Raw genomic sequence first — 17,229 nt, forward strand, 5'->3', positions numbered from 1 at the left:
TTTTCACGCGGATGACTAAAACATCTGTATTTGTTAAGGTCATTGACAATTAATCCATTGTTGTGTGTTGTTTATTGTAACTTGGAACTTTTCTTTGCGATTTCATTGTGATCGCTTCGCGTTTCTAACCATCTAGTGCATCGTACAACATGAGCTTCCTGTTGTGAGTATTTTCCTTCCCGGTTTCATTGCCAATCTATTTTTAACTCGTTTCTGAAAATACATGGGCAGACGGAACGCAATCTAAATGTTTGTGTGTTTTAGTGGAAGTCGTTCCTCCAAAACCTTCAAACCAAAGAAGAATATCCCTGAAGGCACTCATCAATATGAGCTAATGAAACATGCTGCTGCAACTCTGGGATCTGGAAACCTACGATTGGCTGTTATGCTACCAGAAGGCGAGGATCTCAACGAATGGGTGGCCGTAAACAGTAAAAGATACTCAGGTTATATTATTTCAATTATTAAATTTGCTTATTTGCAGCTGTAGATTTTTTTAACCAAATAAATATGCTTTATGGCACCATAACAGAGTTCTGTACAGAAGACAGTTGCTCTATAATGTCAGCTGGACCTAAATATGAATACCATTGGGCTGATGGACATACAGTGAAAAAACCAATTAAATGTTCAGCCCCCAAATATATAGATTACTTAATGACTTGGGTGCAAGATCAACTGGATGATGAAATGCTGTTTCCATCAAAAATAGGTGAGTTGGATTATGGTTGTGTAACAATAATTCTCCACTTTCTTAGTTTCACTGGATGTGGTTAGGTGATTCAGGCATGGTCTGATGCACATAATTTATTTACTTATCTACCCCCTCTAAAAATGATATATGAAGTAATGTGGTTTGTTTAGTAATTAACAAACTGTTACTTTTTTCTGTAGAACATTTTAAATCAATTACATTCCCAGCGTCATTATTTTTCTTTGTAGGAAAGTCTGTTACTTTTATAAAGCAATAATTGTTTATAATCTTACATTTAATTATAGAAATACGATTCAATTGGGAAATATTTAATTAATATTGAGTGAGTATATTCAGAATATATTGAATTTTAAAAATTGAAAAATATACATTTAATTTCTGGTCTCTGAAATTGTATTAAAATGCTAAAAAAATTTTTATCCGAAAATATTTGTCAAAGATATCAAGGATATTACATTTAATATCATCATTGCTCTTATCAATAACAATAAAGCATTATTCATTCATTATGCATTCTTATGCAATTTGAATTGTAATGTTATGAACCATAAATTATTATTGAATTACATTTGGGAATTTTACAAAATGACATGTATTCAGTTACTGATTATATTGATTTAATATTATAGAAGTAAAAAATATTTTAAAATTTTCGAGGTCGCACACTGATTTTAATCAGGATCAGTAATAAAACTGCCTTGTCAGATTTGCTTACTACTTGTTCACAGTTTTTTCTTTTGATTTATTTTACTTTGTGAATTTGCAGGCGTGCCTTTTCCCAAAAACTTCCTGACGATCGCAAAGACCATCCTCAAACGATTGTTTCGTGTTTATGCCCACATCTATCATCAACATTTCAGCGAGGTTGTGCAACTTGGGGAGGAAGCCCATCTTAACACATCCTTCAAACATTTTATCTTCTTTGTACAAGTGAGCTTTTAACTTTCCGTTATTGTTTTAGTTCAACAATAAATTGTTTCCAATTTGCAGGAATTTAGCCTGATTGAGAGACGAGAACTGGCTCCACTTCAAGAGCTGATCGATAAATTAACGGCGAAGGATGCGCGATAAGGTACCTCTTCCAGGACAACAATTAGAACGCCCGTGTACTTGCATTTAATCCCCAGCCTCTATCCGTGCGCTTCTAGTATCTCTTATCTATTGGGTACATTGGCTGCTACTTTTTCGTTTATTTTTGCACTGCGGCAATTTTAATTTTGATTTTAACATTGTGTTGTTGAAAACTGTGGCAAGTGATATGTCGATCGGTGATGCCGATCAAAAGACAAACCAGTCCTCCTTCCATTCTTTAGCGATTGTTTTGATAAACCCCTTCAGTAACGAGAAGACTAATGTGTGGAACCAACTCAGACAAACAGACAGATAATAGGTATAACAGTAGTGATTATTATAAATGGAAGTTGTAAGGTTTGTTTGTGTTATGAGTATTATTTATTGTTTTTTTATAAATTGCTTTGTCTACATTGATAGCGATTACAGGGTTCCTTTTATAACATTTTCAATTGTATACTAATGGTATGCACATATCTTTAATGTTGTATATATTGATAAATCGGACTGTTTACTTCTAGTTAGTGCAATATCCTCTTCCAAAATATTAAATGAAACACTATCACAAATTGAAGTGATTGTTAACATTGATTTTTGTAGTTCATGAACAAATTAAGTTTAGGCATGCTTTTTTTGTACACCATTAAAAAATAGTTTAAGAATTATATATTTAAAATATACTTACACGGATGTGTTTAGAAAGCATATTTTTCGACACATGAGATATACACAATTATATTGTCGATAGAACCTAGATGTAGAGCAGTTTTGTTTTATTTGTTTTGTAAGATTATTTTATTACATTTTTTGTTATTTAATGTATTTAAATGAATGAAATGATTATCCGACGGTGGACTTAACACGCAAGATTCTGTATATACGAACAATAAATTTTTGTAGTATAACTTGATTTTTATTAATATTATATCAAAATAAAAGTGTATTTTAAAATAAATTTAAGAAATTTTATTAAAATGGTACCAATATCAGTTATCAGAATTTTCAGTGAATATTAAACTGTAAATTTAAAAACCATCGTTAGTTCACAATATTTTAAAAACTTTCAAGCAATCATGTAACATAAATATTCACAGGGTTTTCTTTGTAAGGTGTGGAATTAAAACAATTATTTTTTATTAAATTATAATAAAAACAATCGTACAAATAGCATAAAACAAGAAAAAATAAAATTAAAAACAAAATGATCTAGTATAAATAATACTAAGAATGTTCAATTGGCCTAAAATTGGATTGATTCCAATTACAGTTTGGACTTTTGTTTTACAGCTCGTTCCTTGAGCACCCGTCTCAAAATCTTGCCGGTCGCATTCCTGGGAATTTCTTCTACAAAAATTACACCGCCGCGTAATCTCTTCTGCGGTGACACCGCATCTTCAACAAATTTTTCTATTTCTTGTTGGGTTACCGTTTTACCCGATTTCTTCACGACATAAGCGAGTGGAAGTTCACCCGCCTCATCGTTCGGCAAACCAATAACGGCAGCGTCTTGTACCGACGGATGAGTGATGAGCAAAGCTTCCAGTTCTGCAGGAGCCACCTAAATATTTTAGAATTAAATATTTGTACAAACACAATCTGTTTAGTTTTCTTACTTGAAAACCTTTGTATTTAATGAGCTCTTTCAACCTGTCTACGATGAAAAAATATCCTTCATCGTCGTAATACGCTACATCACCAGTGTGCAGCCAACCATCTGCATCGATTGTGTTGGCCGTTGCCTCTGGATCACCAACGTAGCCTTTCATAATAAGCGGGCCGCGGAAACACAGCTCACCCTCTTTATTAGCACCCAAAGTGTTCCCTTTCTCGTCAATAATCTAAAATACATAAATTATTTCAAATAGTTTAATAAACAAACATAGAATTTACCTTCGCGGCACATCCAGGCACAATTTTGCCAGAGGATCCGAGTTTACCAGCACCCGGTGGCGTCATCAAAATACCGAGAGTGGTTTCGGTCATGCCATAACTTTGCGACACGTTCTTCACCTTAAAACGATCCTTGAGTTCCTGTTCCATGTCTTTGCCGAGAGGCGCCGCTCCACTTCTGATTTCTTTAATGTGGGACAGATCATAGTTTTTGGTCAAAGGATTCTTCAGTAGGATAAGTAACACCGGAGGAGGAACGATCAAACGAGTAATCTAAAATCATAATATTGTCACATACAAACATATACTTATTATTACAAACGTAATAAGTATGTTAATGTTGAGAGACTTGACAGTAACTATGAAGCATTTCAGAAACTGACGTATTAAAATTTGACAAATTATTCGTAACTATAAATTTATTATTGTGTTTAAACGATATTTTAATAGTAATGTCGAAAAAAGCTCCCAATACTAAAGCAGTGGTAAGAAAAGAAAAGAAGCAAATCGCTAAGGACACAGAAATAGCTAAAAAACATGAAAAGCAAGAAAATACAGTGCGTAAAGACTCTGACAAAAAAGTACTAAAGAAACAACAAAAGAAAGAAGAGCTGGATAGAAAAAAACAGGAACAATTAAAGAAAAAAGCGGAAATCAAAGCATTACTACAAAAGGAAGAAGCAAATACAGTTAAGGCGAAGAAATTAGCGCCAGTAAAAGTAACTCGTGCCGAAATTGATAAAAAAGCAATTCAACATGAAGAAGATAAAGGTAAAAATGTTGTAAGTCGGGGAACACCCCTGGTTCAAAATATTAATCGACTAGAGGTGGAAGGTGAGGTGGCCAGAACTATTAACGAAGCTATTGCTGTTTTAAACAACACCCACAGAAATGTTGATAGACACCCAGAAAAGAGACTAAAAGCTGCATTCGAAAAGTATGAAGCAAGACGCTTAAACGAGTTGAAAAGCGAAAAGGTGGGTCTAAGATTGTCCCAAATAAAAGAACAAATTTGGAAAGACTGGAATAAATCATCTGAAAATCCGTTAAACCACGTTTAAATTAATTAATTTGCTAAAATGTTTAATGACCACACATGAATTTAGTAGTTATCTACATTCCTTGAAATTTAGAAATCCATGAAGAGAAGATTTTTAATTTTGCTTTTACCTTGTATTTAACGATTGCTTCGAGGAACACTTTGGTGTGGAATTTACTTAAAACGATCATAGTTTTACCGCGCAATACGTTCAGGAACATCAACATAAAACCAAACGAGTGGAAAAAAGGAACTAGACCCATCATGGCATCTGATGGATCTTCAGATTCCACCATGTCTTTCATTACTGCCCTAAAATGTCAATAATAATGTAATTTTACTACATAATTTTATTAAAGAAATATTTATATGTATATAAAAACATATTATGTCTACCTGGCGATGTCAACATAGGCGGTCATGCTAGCATGCGTGCACATGACGCCCTTGGGCATGCCGGTGGTACCGGACGAACAAAGGATAGTTGCCACGACTTCATTAGGATCGTAGTCGGCTGCCTCAAATGCCTCGTCGATATTTTCAGGATCGGCATCTGGATAGTAAATAACATTTCAATTGTATATAGTGTACAAAGAAAAAATTATATGTACTTTAAAATGTTCAATTCAATTATATTTAACACCAGGTTTCTCACCTCTAATAATGTCATTAAACAATTCGACACGACCGTTTGGTTTGGTCTCATTGCCGAAAAGGATTAGTTTTTGAAGATAGGGATGATCATTCTGCACTTGCAACATTTTGGATATTGTTCTGGCTGAACAAAACATCACTTTGGGTTTTGATAAACTCAAAACATGCAGGAGCTCGCCTGTGAATAATTCATAAAAAATGTATAAATGTAGGTGCACTATTTTAGTTGTTCCAAAAAATATGTAATTAAAAATATATAATTGGTAATGTCTGTGAAAACAAAACAATTAAAAATAATATGAGACATAACTAATGTGGTTTACCATGAATTAAAAACTAAATAATTTACATTTAATATTCTATATTACTAAAATTACTACTGTTTTTTTATAATAGGAAACATCAATGAACCACAATTAATCCACTTGAAAATGTTAAAAATAAATTACAGTCTATTCAAACAATAAAAATTATTATGAAAGTCATATTTTCAAATTGTATATGATAAATAATCATGAGGTCATAAATGACTGTCCATAAAAATAATCTTTTAATTACTTGCTTATTTTTATGTTATTAATAATCACTGATTATATATAATGTAACAGTTACATATGTGTGGAATATATATATATATATATATATATATATATATATATATATATATATATATTACCTTTTTGAATGTACTTACTTTTAAAGCGGGGAGATAATTTAACTCTATTGGTTTACATACGGAATTGAAAGAATTATCTGTTATTTTTAGTTATCATTCAACAACTTGCTTGGACTATTTTGCTACCTGCCTATAGTGTGTTAATTTAAAAAAGTCTTTCAATATACAATAAATTAATTCATATTATTTTAATATTACTACCTTCACAGTTTATTTAAAGCTTTTTTTTAATGCAATTCTCTAAAAAAATACCAATTCATAATAGGTTTTAAAATAATAAATATAGTTTTTTATATTACTGTATTATTACAAGAAAAAAAAATAATTTTGTGTATTTTTGTAGCAGACAGATTTTTAATAAAATGAAGGTTACTTTTATTTATAGCATTTAATTTAAATTTATTTATAAAATTTCTCAATAGCAGATAAATTAATTTTGATTGTTTTGATTATTAATTGGACACTGTGATAACTATTGCCCATCAAAACACTATTGACTTTTGACCCCAAATTCAAAAATATATCCTTGCATATCAGTAACCTTGGACCTTCTAATGATCAGGTGAACATGCACTTACGTGGTGTGTAATCAGGATTGATGGGTGCAAATGTTGCACCGACAAAAAAGGCAGCAACTGGCACTATGCAAAATTCCAGTCGGTTCTCACTGCTCACAGTCACACTGTCCCCCACACCAATTCCATTCATTTTAAACCATTCAGCCAGTTTGATTGCCCTGACTAGCAATTCATTGGCAAGGAGTTTTTCACCTGTAGTTGCATCAATCTGAAATTATTAAGCTTAAACTAGTTTATTTTTGAGGGTTATTAAGAGAAACTTACCTGAATAACATTTTCTTCCGAAGTTTTTAAGAGAAGTAGGAGGAGTTCTCCTAGGTTTCCCTCCACAACTCGTTCCAATTCGGGTCCAACAATAATGTTTGGGTCCATTTTTGCAGTAACAGTATAATTGGCGTGTCACTTCCGTGCAAACCGACTAATCAGAGCGGTACACTGACTAGTAATAACGCGATATATCTCCGTAAACTTTGTTTTTGAACGCCCCACCTCAGCTTCTAACCTGCATGCGTACTATCGGTGGTATTTGTTGATGAACTCTAGTTATCTGACTAGATTTCGTTACGTATTTGTTGTTAATTTATTAGCCTGGCATTAAAACGCCGTTTTCGAATTTGTAATCTTTGAGATCAATATTGACATCACATCGCGTGATCTTACCGGCTATCGCATGGCTTAAGCCGTGTTTACACCAGAATACCATAGTGTGAGTCCTACACATGGGAATCCCGAAATACCTTTGAATTTAATTTTAAGTAACGTGCTATTGAATGTTACAAAAATGCTAAAATGCTTATTCTATTCTGCTTTTTTATACACAAATAAATAAACAAAATTTTAAGGTTATATATCTTGTTGTAGAGGTACAATCTGAGACATGTATGAATAAATCTGAACTTCACCTATCAATACCTCTCAGCATAAAAATGTATTCTTTAGAAGGCTCATATCATTGATTCTGAATTTCTAGTTTATTGTAATATTATTTATAATATTTAAATAATTTAATAAAACGACGAAGAGGGAAAAATAAATAACATAAATAAAAACAACACACTTTCTCTTCCAAATATTTAAATATGTTTCCGTTTGAGGAACAGAAAACACTGTTTTCGCATTTTCATATAAAACCAATATGCTGTTGGCAACTTTTCCTACTCTTTGCTACGTTTTTGAATGTAATATTTTTTGCTTGATATTTTGATATGTATAAGCTTATAATATACAATGTTACCTGTAAAATATTTATTATAATTAATCTCTAAGCAAGTAAACAAATCAAAAAATTAATATTTTCCAATTCGATTACATTAAAATATTTAAATATTTTAATTGTTAAAATTAAACAATGAATTAACTGCAACGTTATAAATGACAATTTGAACTTCCTCTTGACATTAACAAAATTTTCAGTTTAAAAGACATAAATTGTAAAAATGCCAGTAAACAGTGTTTTCCTTTGTGAAAACATCAGAGAATACGAATCCTTGGTTCAGTATTGGACTGAAAAATTCGATAAATTCGTTGATAAGCTATTTTTATTGGCAAGATACTCTCTCAGTCCGTTGGTGCAGTGGTACAAAAGGAACATAATGATGCGTGAACCCTTCCAAACACAAAGATCTCACGAAGATCTAAAGGATTTCCATGTCGTAACGTTCAAGGACTGCCAAGATTGTTGCTGAAGATGATTGTAACTTCTGTTGTCTGTTTTAACAAACATAATAAATAGATTTAACCTCTGTATAGCAGTTTTTTATTTAACAAATGCCTAGGTATGTTAGGGACGAGCGGTTCTATAAGTCACATTTTAATAAGAAATAATGTATTGCTCCCATAGGAGTGAACAAACAACAATATAAGACAACATTTTTATGGTATGTATTAACAATATTTGCATACATGTTATTGTTAAAATTCAATTAATGATTATTATTAAGAATTTATCAACAAATTTAAATTTTTAAATTTATGACATTGACGGCTAATATACATTAACATGTATAGTTGGTCAAATAATATTGATCTAAAAATACTGTTAAACAGGCAACCAACAAGTATTTATGATTTGCAAGTACAGGTAAATATATGAACTTTTGTAATTTTATATTAAACATTTTTAATAATTACTTAATTATTAATATATTAATGTTGAAGTTATAACTAACAAATATATCATTGGTGAAACTATTACAGTATTTAAATTTTTTGATATTATAAGATATTTTTGATATTGAAATTATAATATAATTTGAGATTGGAATATTATTTCTGTTAAAGTTAAGAGACATATCTTTATAAAACATTTTGCATATTTCGGCTGTATCTCAAATAGTTTTTGAGTTACAACCTCCTAAAGAGTAATCTCTCAACAGTTAGGATGTTACGTTACTGGCTTTACCAGTACTATTGTTCGGACTTTGATGATGAAAATATTTTGATTGATACAACTCATGGATATTGCATTTTTCAGTTTCTTTCGGTTTTTCTAACAATTAGCAATTTAGTGTTATATAAAATATGATATTTAATAAAGCAAGTTCGCGAGGCCTAAGATTCATAAATGGTTTATGTATGAATGAGGATTTTCATATATCAGTTCCGGACCTGCGATTGAAAATGTATTTGAAATAAATAGACGTTTAATGGCTGTGATGCGCCCTTCGAGTATCAGAATAAATGGAGTTAAGTCAACGAGCTGCCTCGAAAATAGGCGATCATCTCGATGAAGAGCTCCAATAGTTCAACAAGCATTGTTTGAAGAAGAGGAAAGTGAATTATATAGACGTGGAATAGCATAACAATGAAATCAATAATTTTATCGAAATTACATTTTTCAAGTTTGCTGCAGTTGTAACTATAAGACAAATCATTCAATCGCTTAATTTTTTTCTACAAATTGATAGTAGCAGTAGTTTTCTTTAAAAAATTCTAAAAATCACCTTTATTTACGCCATTACAACTAGATGTGCCCCTTAATTTTAAAATCTAACTCTGTATATGAGTAACAGCTCAAAATTTTTTTAAAAATAGATATCGGAGAAAATGAAAAGATTGTTTGATTACATAAAACCATCTTTTCATACTGTTTAAAATAATATTACATAATACTTTTTATTTATGTTTTATTGTATTAACTTATAACTTAACGCAGTATTTCAATTGTAGTATTGTATCGATTTAATTATACAGATACAGATAGAACAGTAAGAAACTAGACTCGACATATTAACTCCACCCCGTATATTTAAATGACATTTATAATTTAATGAGAGGTTATGAAAATTTGACAGTTGATGTTTTATGTTGATTTTGATATTTCGGATTACACGACATTAAACGCATAAACAATTAGTTCAGTAATACAGTGTTTTGACCATAATAATAATAGTAACACAACGAAGCTGACACAAATATTCTTCGATGAAAAACGGAGGGACCACGGAACAGAATCGGAAAGTCGAATTTGGCGCTCGCACGTTCCGTGCCGTAGACTAGTGCCGTGTTCGGCCAGAGGACGCCACAGAAGCCGATTTTGCGTTATGTTTTTGAGTGTGCGAGTGAGTTAGTGAACTTAAATCGGAAAAAGTATCCGGCTTCTCTGTGCACATATCGGGGGATTGGAGAGCCGTAACGGACCGCACCGGGCACCAAATGAAAGGAACCGAAAATGGCTGATGAACAGGTGCGTTTTCCGAATTGAACAAATAAAAAAAATCGCGGCTCTACCGCTAATAACTGTCTCCCTAATTGGTGCCCTTCGCGGGTTCGTCACACCGCCACAGATCTGATTCGCGTTCCGTTCATGTTCGACGTCGGATTGTACGGTCGGCGTTTTGTTGTCCTCTCGTAATTGCGGTTATGTTTTGGTGGACCCCATTCAATCTCTAATGCTTTAACTTTTATTCTCGTTTACAGGAGATCCGACAACTCGAACTTCTGTGTAAACAATTGTACGAATCGCAGGACACTGCGATCCGGGGCGACGCCGAGAAGGCGCTGGTGGTTTTCCAGGATGGCCCCGATGCCCTCACCAAGTGTCAAGTGCTGCTTGACAGGGGTGATTCCTGTTATGCCCAGCTGCTGGCCGCCACCACGTTAACCAAGCTAGTCTCGCGAAGCGCCCAGGGTCTTAGCCTCCAACAGAGAGTGGACATTAGGAATTATGTGCTTAATTATTTGGCCACCAGACCCAAGTTGCCAAACTTTGTTGTACAAGCACTAGTCACCTTGTTTGCAAGGATCACTAAGCTGGGATGGTGTGACACACATAAGGAAGACTTTGTCTTCAGAAATGTGGTGGCTGATATTGGAAAGTTCCTACAGGTAAAGATTCAAACTTATTGCGAGTGCGCAAATATCTTATTGTTCTTACCAAACTATGATTATTTGACCTTAATAATTTTCTGCTTTATCATTTTCAAGATAAATATTTTTTAAAATGTAATGAAATAGGGATTGAAATATTATAGTTAATGATGTACTTGATATTAGAGAGTGCATGTTTGTCACATACTGATAAGGAGTAGCAATATAGTGAATTTCCTTGATTTATTTGTTACTATTTTGATAAATCTTATTCTATTTAATTCGCAGTTTATTTTATTAAATGAGTGGTAGGTCAATTAAAATTTTTATTAGACATTTTATGGAAATTTAGATCTCTTAAAATTGGATTTATAATCGGATAATATTAATAATAATAATATTATATATTAATTAATTTATTATAATCCTGTGATATTTATTCACTAACCGCGTTTTATGGTGTTCCCTAATTGTGAGATGTATGTAAATATTAATTGTCCAATTGGGCACTATTAATTTTAAAATGATAAAAATCTTATTAGATAAAATTTATTTGCATTTAATACTAGTTAATTAATTTACTAATAAGTAAATGTTGGTAGGGCGTTAATTAATAATTTTTATACGAAGGTTCTATCAAAAACGTACATATTCATTTTTTTATGTTCATTTAAATTAAATATTTAAAATATATAATATTTGAAATTTTTATAATACAGTAATATTGAAATGGTATTCTTTGATATAAAGACTTTATCTTTGAGTAACTCCATTCTTTGCATAAACTTTAATATGAAACAATCAAATTAATAAACACAATTGTCCAATTGGACTGCGTTTACTTTTAATTGATAAAAATCTAATAAGACACGTAAATATATACCTGTATAATTATTACAATGTTTATTTGTTTGTTTCACATGTGTTTTAAATTATACTAACTGTCAGATTATTTTAAGTAAAATTTAGGATTTGTTTTTAATCACATTAGAAAAGGAAGCATTGAAGATTTTATTTTATTTTATTGCCCACTCAGTTTCAGTTTGGAGGAAATTACAAATAACAGTTTTAAACTTATCACATCTTAACGTAATAATTCACTTCACTTTCTTTAGTTTCACTTAGATTAATATTTCAATTTACTCACTGATAGAATTTAATATTCTCACCGTTTAAATCTTTGGGTAATTAATTGTTGCTCATGAAACCACCATCATTATTTTATACCAACAAATTCACAATTTGATCAATATCATAATTTAAAAACGAAATATCTATCATACGATCCTAAGATAAAGCAATGTTTTACTTGGACTAGCTGTAGTTTTCTGTATCTGTTAATCATTTCTCGTTCCATCAATCAATTATTACTGATAATGTATTAAAATAAAAATAAGTTTAAATTATTATTTAAAAATTTTTAGGTGATTAAAATCATTAAAAAATATGATAAAAATCGACCTATAAATGGCTCATTTGGTATATTCATTATTGTTAATTTTTTTTTTAAATTATATAATTTATACTATTAATTAATTGCAGAACAGTTTTTTCAATAACTTTATTTAATTAATAATGAAATATTGAAATAAAAATTATTTACATTATTTCGCATGTAGATGAAAATAATTATAGATCTCAAGTACAAATGATTTTTAGTCCCGTTGTATTTTAGTTCAAAGAAGAAAAACTTTAAAAATACTAATACACTCGGAAGTAATTTGTACCGATCGACCCAGGATAAAATCACACATTATTTCTTAAATATTTCCTAATCCTAATATTTTATTAAACAACTAGATAATCGTTTACAGGGTTCCGTAGAGCATTGCATGATAGGTGTGCAGTTGCTGTCGCAGCTCACTTGCGAAATGAACCAAATCTCGGAGGTGGAGGCGAACCGATCACTGACCAAACACCGAAAGATCGCGTCATCCTTCCGAGACACGCAGCTGTTCGAGATTTTCAGGTTGTCGTGCACGTTACTCGGCAATGCACGTGAAAATTGCAAAAATCTTAATTTTAACGATGAAAATCAGCACGGTTTGATGACTCAGCTACTCCGTCTTGCCCAGAATTGTCTCACCTTCGATTTCATTGGTACGTCTACCGATGAATCTTCTGACGATCTCTGCACCGTCCAGGTAATATTTTAAATGACATACCATAAATTCATTCAGGATATTAATTTTGTTAACACAATGTGTTCTCTATTCATTAGATACCCACTAGCTGGCGGCCGGCATTCCTCGATTTCACCACTCTGGAGTTATTCTTTGATTTGTATCACTCATTGCCCAACACTCTCTCATCTCTGGCGCTTTCCTGTCTCGTGCAGATTGCGTCGGTGCGCCGTTCGCTCTTCAGCAACGCAGAACGCGCCAAGTTCCTTACCCATCTTGTCAATGGAGTCAAACACATCTTGCAAAATCCTCAGGGATTGAGCGATCCCGCGAATTATCACGAATTTTGTAGGTTGCTGGCAAGGTTAAAGTCTAACTATCAGCTTGGAGAGTTGGTGATGGTTGACAATTATCCGGAAGCGATACAGGTTCTGGCCAAATTTACAGTGCAAAGTTTACAGGTAAATCCGTAATTATCCTATAAAAATTTAAAGATATTAATTACTTAAAACTATGTTGACAGCAAATGTGGCAATTCGCGCCTAACAGTGTTCATTATCTGCTGAGTTTGTGGCAACGGATGGTGGCGAGCGTACCTTACGTAAAGGCCACGGAGCCGCATCTTCTGGAGACGTATACCCCTGAAGTGACCAATGCATACATTACTTCGCGATTGGAATCTGTGACTATGGTGGTTCGTGACGGCATGGAAGACCCACTAGATGATTTAGGCATGGTGCAGCAACAACTTGAACAAATGTCGGTGATCGGACGTTGCGAGTATCAAAAGACTTGCACGTTACTGGTGCAACTTTTCGACCAAGCTGCCAGGACGTACACCGAGCTGCTGGCCAATCCGGCTTCAGGTCAGATGGAGATCTCAATACAAGAGGGTAAGTGTGTGTTATTTTACTAGGTATAAATTCTAATCGATGATGATTATGTTTAGGACAATTGACGTGGCTGGTTTACATCATAGGCAGTGCGATCGGTGGTCGAGTGTCATTCAACAGCAACGAAGAACACGACACCATGGATGGCGAACTGCTCTGTCGTGTTCTCCAGCTAATGAATCTGACGGATTCGCGATTGGCTCAAACTGGCTGCGAGAAATTAGAGCTTGCGACACTAAGCTTTTTCGAGCAGTTCCGCAAGATTTATGTCGGCGACCAGGTCCAGAAAAATTCAAAAGTTTATAGGCGATTGTCTGAAGTGCTTGGTTTGAACGATGAACCCACTGTACTGAGCGTTTTTATTAGGAAAATGTGAGTTTTAGATTGGGCGTACTAAATTTTATCAAATTAAATTTATTTATTTATCTGTTTAGTATAACAAATTTGAAATATTGGGGTCGAAGTGAACCTGTCATCAGCAAGACGCTGCAATTGCTTAACGACTTGTCGGTGGGCTATAGCTGCGTCCGTAAATTAGTGAAGTTAGAAGAGGTCCAGTTTATGCTCAACAATCACACCAGCGAGCACTTTCCATTCCTCGGTAACTCTGTGCCGGTGACAGAAATGCGTTTACGTTCTATGTTTTACACGTCGCTGGGTCGGCTACTCATGGTCGATCTTGGCGAAGATGAAGACCGGTTTCACACCTTCATGATGCCGCTAACGGCCGCATTCGAAAGCATAGGAACGGCGCTGGCGTCGGCCGACAGTCCCATGTTTGCAACGGATGACACAAAGAAAGCCTTGATTGGATTGGCACGCGATTTGCGTGGTCTTGCGTTTTCGTTCAACATGAAAACGTCGTATATGATGCTCTTTGACTGGATATACCCGAATTACACGCCGATACTGTTGCGAGCTATTGAATTGTGGTACCACGACCCACACGTGACCACGCCAGTGCTGCGTCTATTTGCCGAGCTCGTTCAGAATCGGTCGCAGCGTCTACAATTCGACGTCTCCTCTCCTAACGGCATTTTGCTGTTCAGGGAAGCCAGCAAGATCCTCTGCAGTTATGGTAGTCGCATTCTTAACGTGGAAGTGGCCAAGGACCAAACGTATCCTCTGAAACTAAAAGGCATCTCCATTTGCTTTTCGATGTTGAAGGCGGCCTTGTGTGGCAGCTACGTGAACTTTGGAGTGTTTAGACTGTACGGAGATGAAGCGCTCGACAACGCGCTTAACATTTTCGTCAAACTACTGCTTTCCATACCGCAGCCTGATCTTCTGGTGAGATTCCCTTAATTCTTTTAATATTCTCATTCTGAGTTGCAGTAAAAATATGAAATGTTCCTCTTACATTTTTTGGGGTAATTTAAATAATTCATCTCATTTCATAAGTGATCATTAATTGATAAACATAAAATCATTGTAGGACAATAATCTAAATAAATAAAAAAAATGAAATTCTAGTTATTAAGTATTTTTATGAGTATGAAATGATTTAATGTGTTATTTCAGGACTACCCCAAGCTGTCTGTGTCTTATTATGCGTTGCTTGAGTGCTTGGCTCAAGACCACATGGCGTATCTGTCGACTTTGGAGCCGCGCGTCTTCCTATACATCTTGGCCTCCATCTCTGAAGGCTTGACGGCGCTAGGTGGGCAACTCAATCACTACACAGGTCTGTGCAGTCGGGGGCCGCCATTAGCTCAGACCACTACCGCCATATATATATTCCTCTTTATTTCCATATTATTTGTTGTCTGTACGTGTCGGCGAAAAAACTGCTCAAGAGAAACGATTTTTTCGCCGCCTGGCGGTTAGACTGTTGTGATAATGTTGAACTGATTTTGGTTTTGACAGAAATAAACCTTGTAATGAGTAACAGGTCTGCAGTAGTGTTGTCTCTGACTGTACAAGTAATTTGTGTTTGTTTTATTTCTTTTGTTAATGGTGCATGAATTATTACAATGTGGCTTTACTAACGGGAACTGTTTATTGCTTATTTATTTATAAATTGTGTGATTAATAAAACATGGGTAATTAAAATGAATTATGAATAAAAAATCGTATCGGTTTTGGTTTAGCTATATTATGAGGAACTCTTTAACATTTATGTTGAATTTTTCAGATACCATGATTTGTACAGGGTGTTGTGCCACGTTGGACCATATAGTTACGTTTATATTTAAACAGTTGACACAAAAAGGTATGCGTTGCAAAAAAGCAATGTAATTTTATGTTACAATATTATTTTATTCAGAAAGTAATTCATTCAATTTCATTTTCAGTGTACCCTGGAAAGGAACAGAGAGTCGGCGTGCCACCTAGTAGTGACATGTTCTTGAAAGTCCTCGAAATGCACCCCGAAATTCTTCAACAGATTCTGAGCACCGTACTGAATGTGATTATGTTCGAGGACTGTCGTAATCAGTGGTCGATGTCGCGACCACTACTTGGGCTCATCCTGCTCAACGCCGATTATTTCGGTCAGATGCGCGAGTCCATTATTAGGGGCCAGCCTCCTGACAAACAGGCTGCAATGGCAACGTGGTTCGAGAATCTCATGGATGGGATAGAACGTAACCTCCTCACCAAAAACCGCGATAGGTAAACTATATTTTTTATAGTTCATTATTCAGCAATTTGTGATTTTATTTTTGTTTCAGGTTCACGCAAAATTTGTCTATGTTCCGGCGGGACATAAACGACTCGTTGAAAGGACCCAATGTAAATACATCGTCGGTTAGTGATATGATGACGTCATAGTGATAATCGGTTTAAGAGACGGACGAACGCTGATAAACGAATGAAAGTGTATATGTAAAAGTAAATCGGATTGATTGATTGTTATTTAGGTACACTTTGCATTTATTTCGTAAAACTTAGTGAAAATGTGTTACTTTATATTATTTGTTGTTGCTGTTTGTGTGTAAAAATGATCATAAGACCGCTGATAATGATTGGATTTTTTGCAAGTTACGCAGAACAAATAAATGCATTGATTATCTATGAATGTGTATAATAATTTTTAAAAGAAACATGATCATGGACGAGCTGGTCAATTATTTTCAGTTCAACTGACTATTTTAAAAATGGAGAGCCGAAGTCGTATGACAAATAAAATGTTTAATAAATAATGGGTCTTTTATTTTTTTCACCAAAAAGACAAAGTGAATATTTAAACATCATCAACATTATATTCAGATGATAATTAAAGATAACATATCTTAAATATAATATCTCTACATAAATATTTTGATCCGCTAATTCAACATC

The 17,229-nt window shown here is 33.8% G+C and overlaps 3 protein-coding genes across 4 annotated transcripts; 2 read left to right on the forward strand and 1 right to left on the reverse strand.

The window, feature by feature from the left end:
• Positions 1–11: 11 nt before the first annotated feature.
• Positions 12–2,691, forward strand: LOC109598268 (MOB kinase activator-like 1). Its single transcript, XM_020014142.2, has 5 exons — positions 12–163; positions 265–431; positions 485–712; positions 1,482–1,645; positions 1,706–2,691. Exons 1-5 carry the CDS (start codon positions 150–152, stop codon positions 1,784–1,786), a joined length of 654 nt encoding a protein of 217 aa, XP_019869701.1. The 5' UTR covers positions 12–149; the 3' UTR covers positions 1,787–2,691.
• Positions 2,692–2,898: 207 nt separating this feature from the next.
• On the reverse strand, positions 2,899–7,350 carry LOC109598263 (uncharacterized). The gene is made up of 8 exons (XM_020014135.2): positions 6,888–7,350; positions 6,624–6,831; positions 5,371–5,547; positions 5,112–5,268; positions 4,847–5,027; positions 3,677–3,949; positions 3,400–3,624; positions 2,899–3,344 (listed from the first exon to the last, which is right to left on the reverse strand). The coding sequence occupies exons 1-8, from the start codon at positions 6,993–6,995 to the stop codon at positions 3,048–3,050; spliced, it is 1,626 nt and encodes a 541-aa protein (XP_019869694.1). The 5' UTR covers positions 6,996–7,350; the 3' UTR covers positions 2,899–3,047.
• A 2,631-nt stretch (positions 7,351–9,981) lies between these two features.
• Positions 9,982–17,090, forward strand: LOC109593873 (exportin-7). 2 transcript variants are annotated; one of them, XM_049964313.1, is made up of 11 exons: positions 9,982–10,308; positions 10,542–10,949; positions 12,746–13,075; positions 13,153–13,515; positions 13,578–13,947; positions 14,004–14,319; positions 14,382–15,237; positions 15,469–15,631; positions 16,082–16,159; positions 16,242–16,560; positions 16,620–17,090. In XM_049964313.1, exons 1-11 carry the CDS (start codon positions 10,294–10,296, stop codon positions 16,717–16,719), a joined length of 3,318 nt encoding a protein of 1,105 aa, XP_049820270.1. In that variant the 5' UTR covers positions 9,982–10,293; the 3' UTR covers positions 16,720–17,090. The 2 variants fall into 2 exon arrangements, with proteins under 2 accessions (XP_049820270.1, XP_019864562.2); XM_020009003.2 differs by having other exon boundaries at positions 9,983–10,308; positions 15,469–15,607.
• The last annotated feature ends 139 nt before the right edge of the window (positions 17,091–17,229 follow it).

Source organism: Aethina tumida, chromosome 3, assembly GCF_024364675.1.
Source record: "Aethina tumida isolate Nest 87 chromosome 3, icAetTumi1.1, whole genome shotgun sequence".
NCBI lineage: Eukaryota > Metazoa > Arthropoda > Insecta > Coleoptera > Nitidulidae > Aethina > Aethina tumida.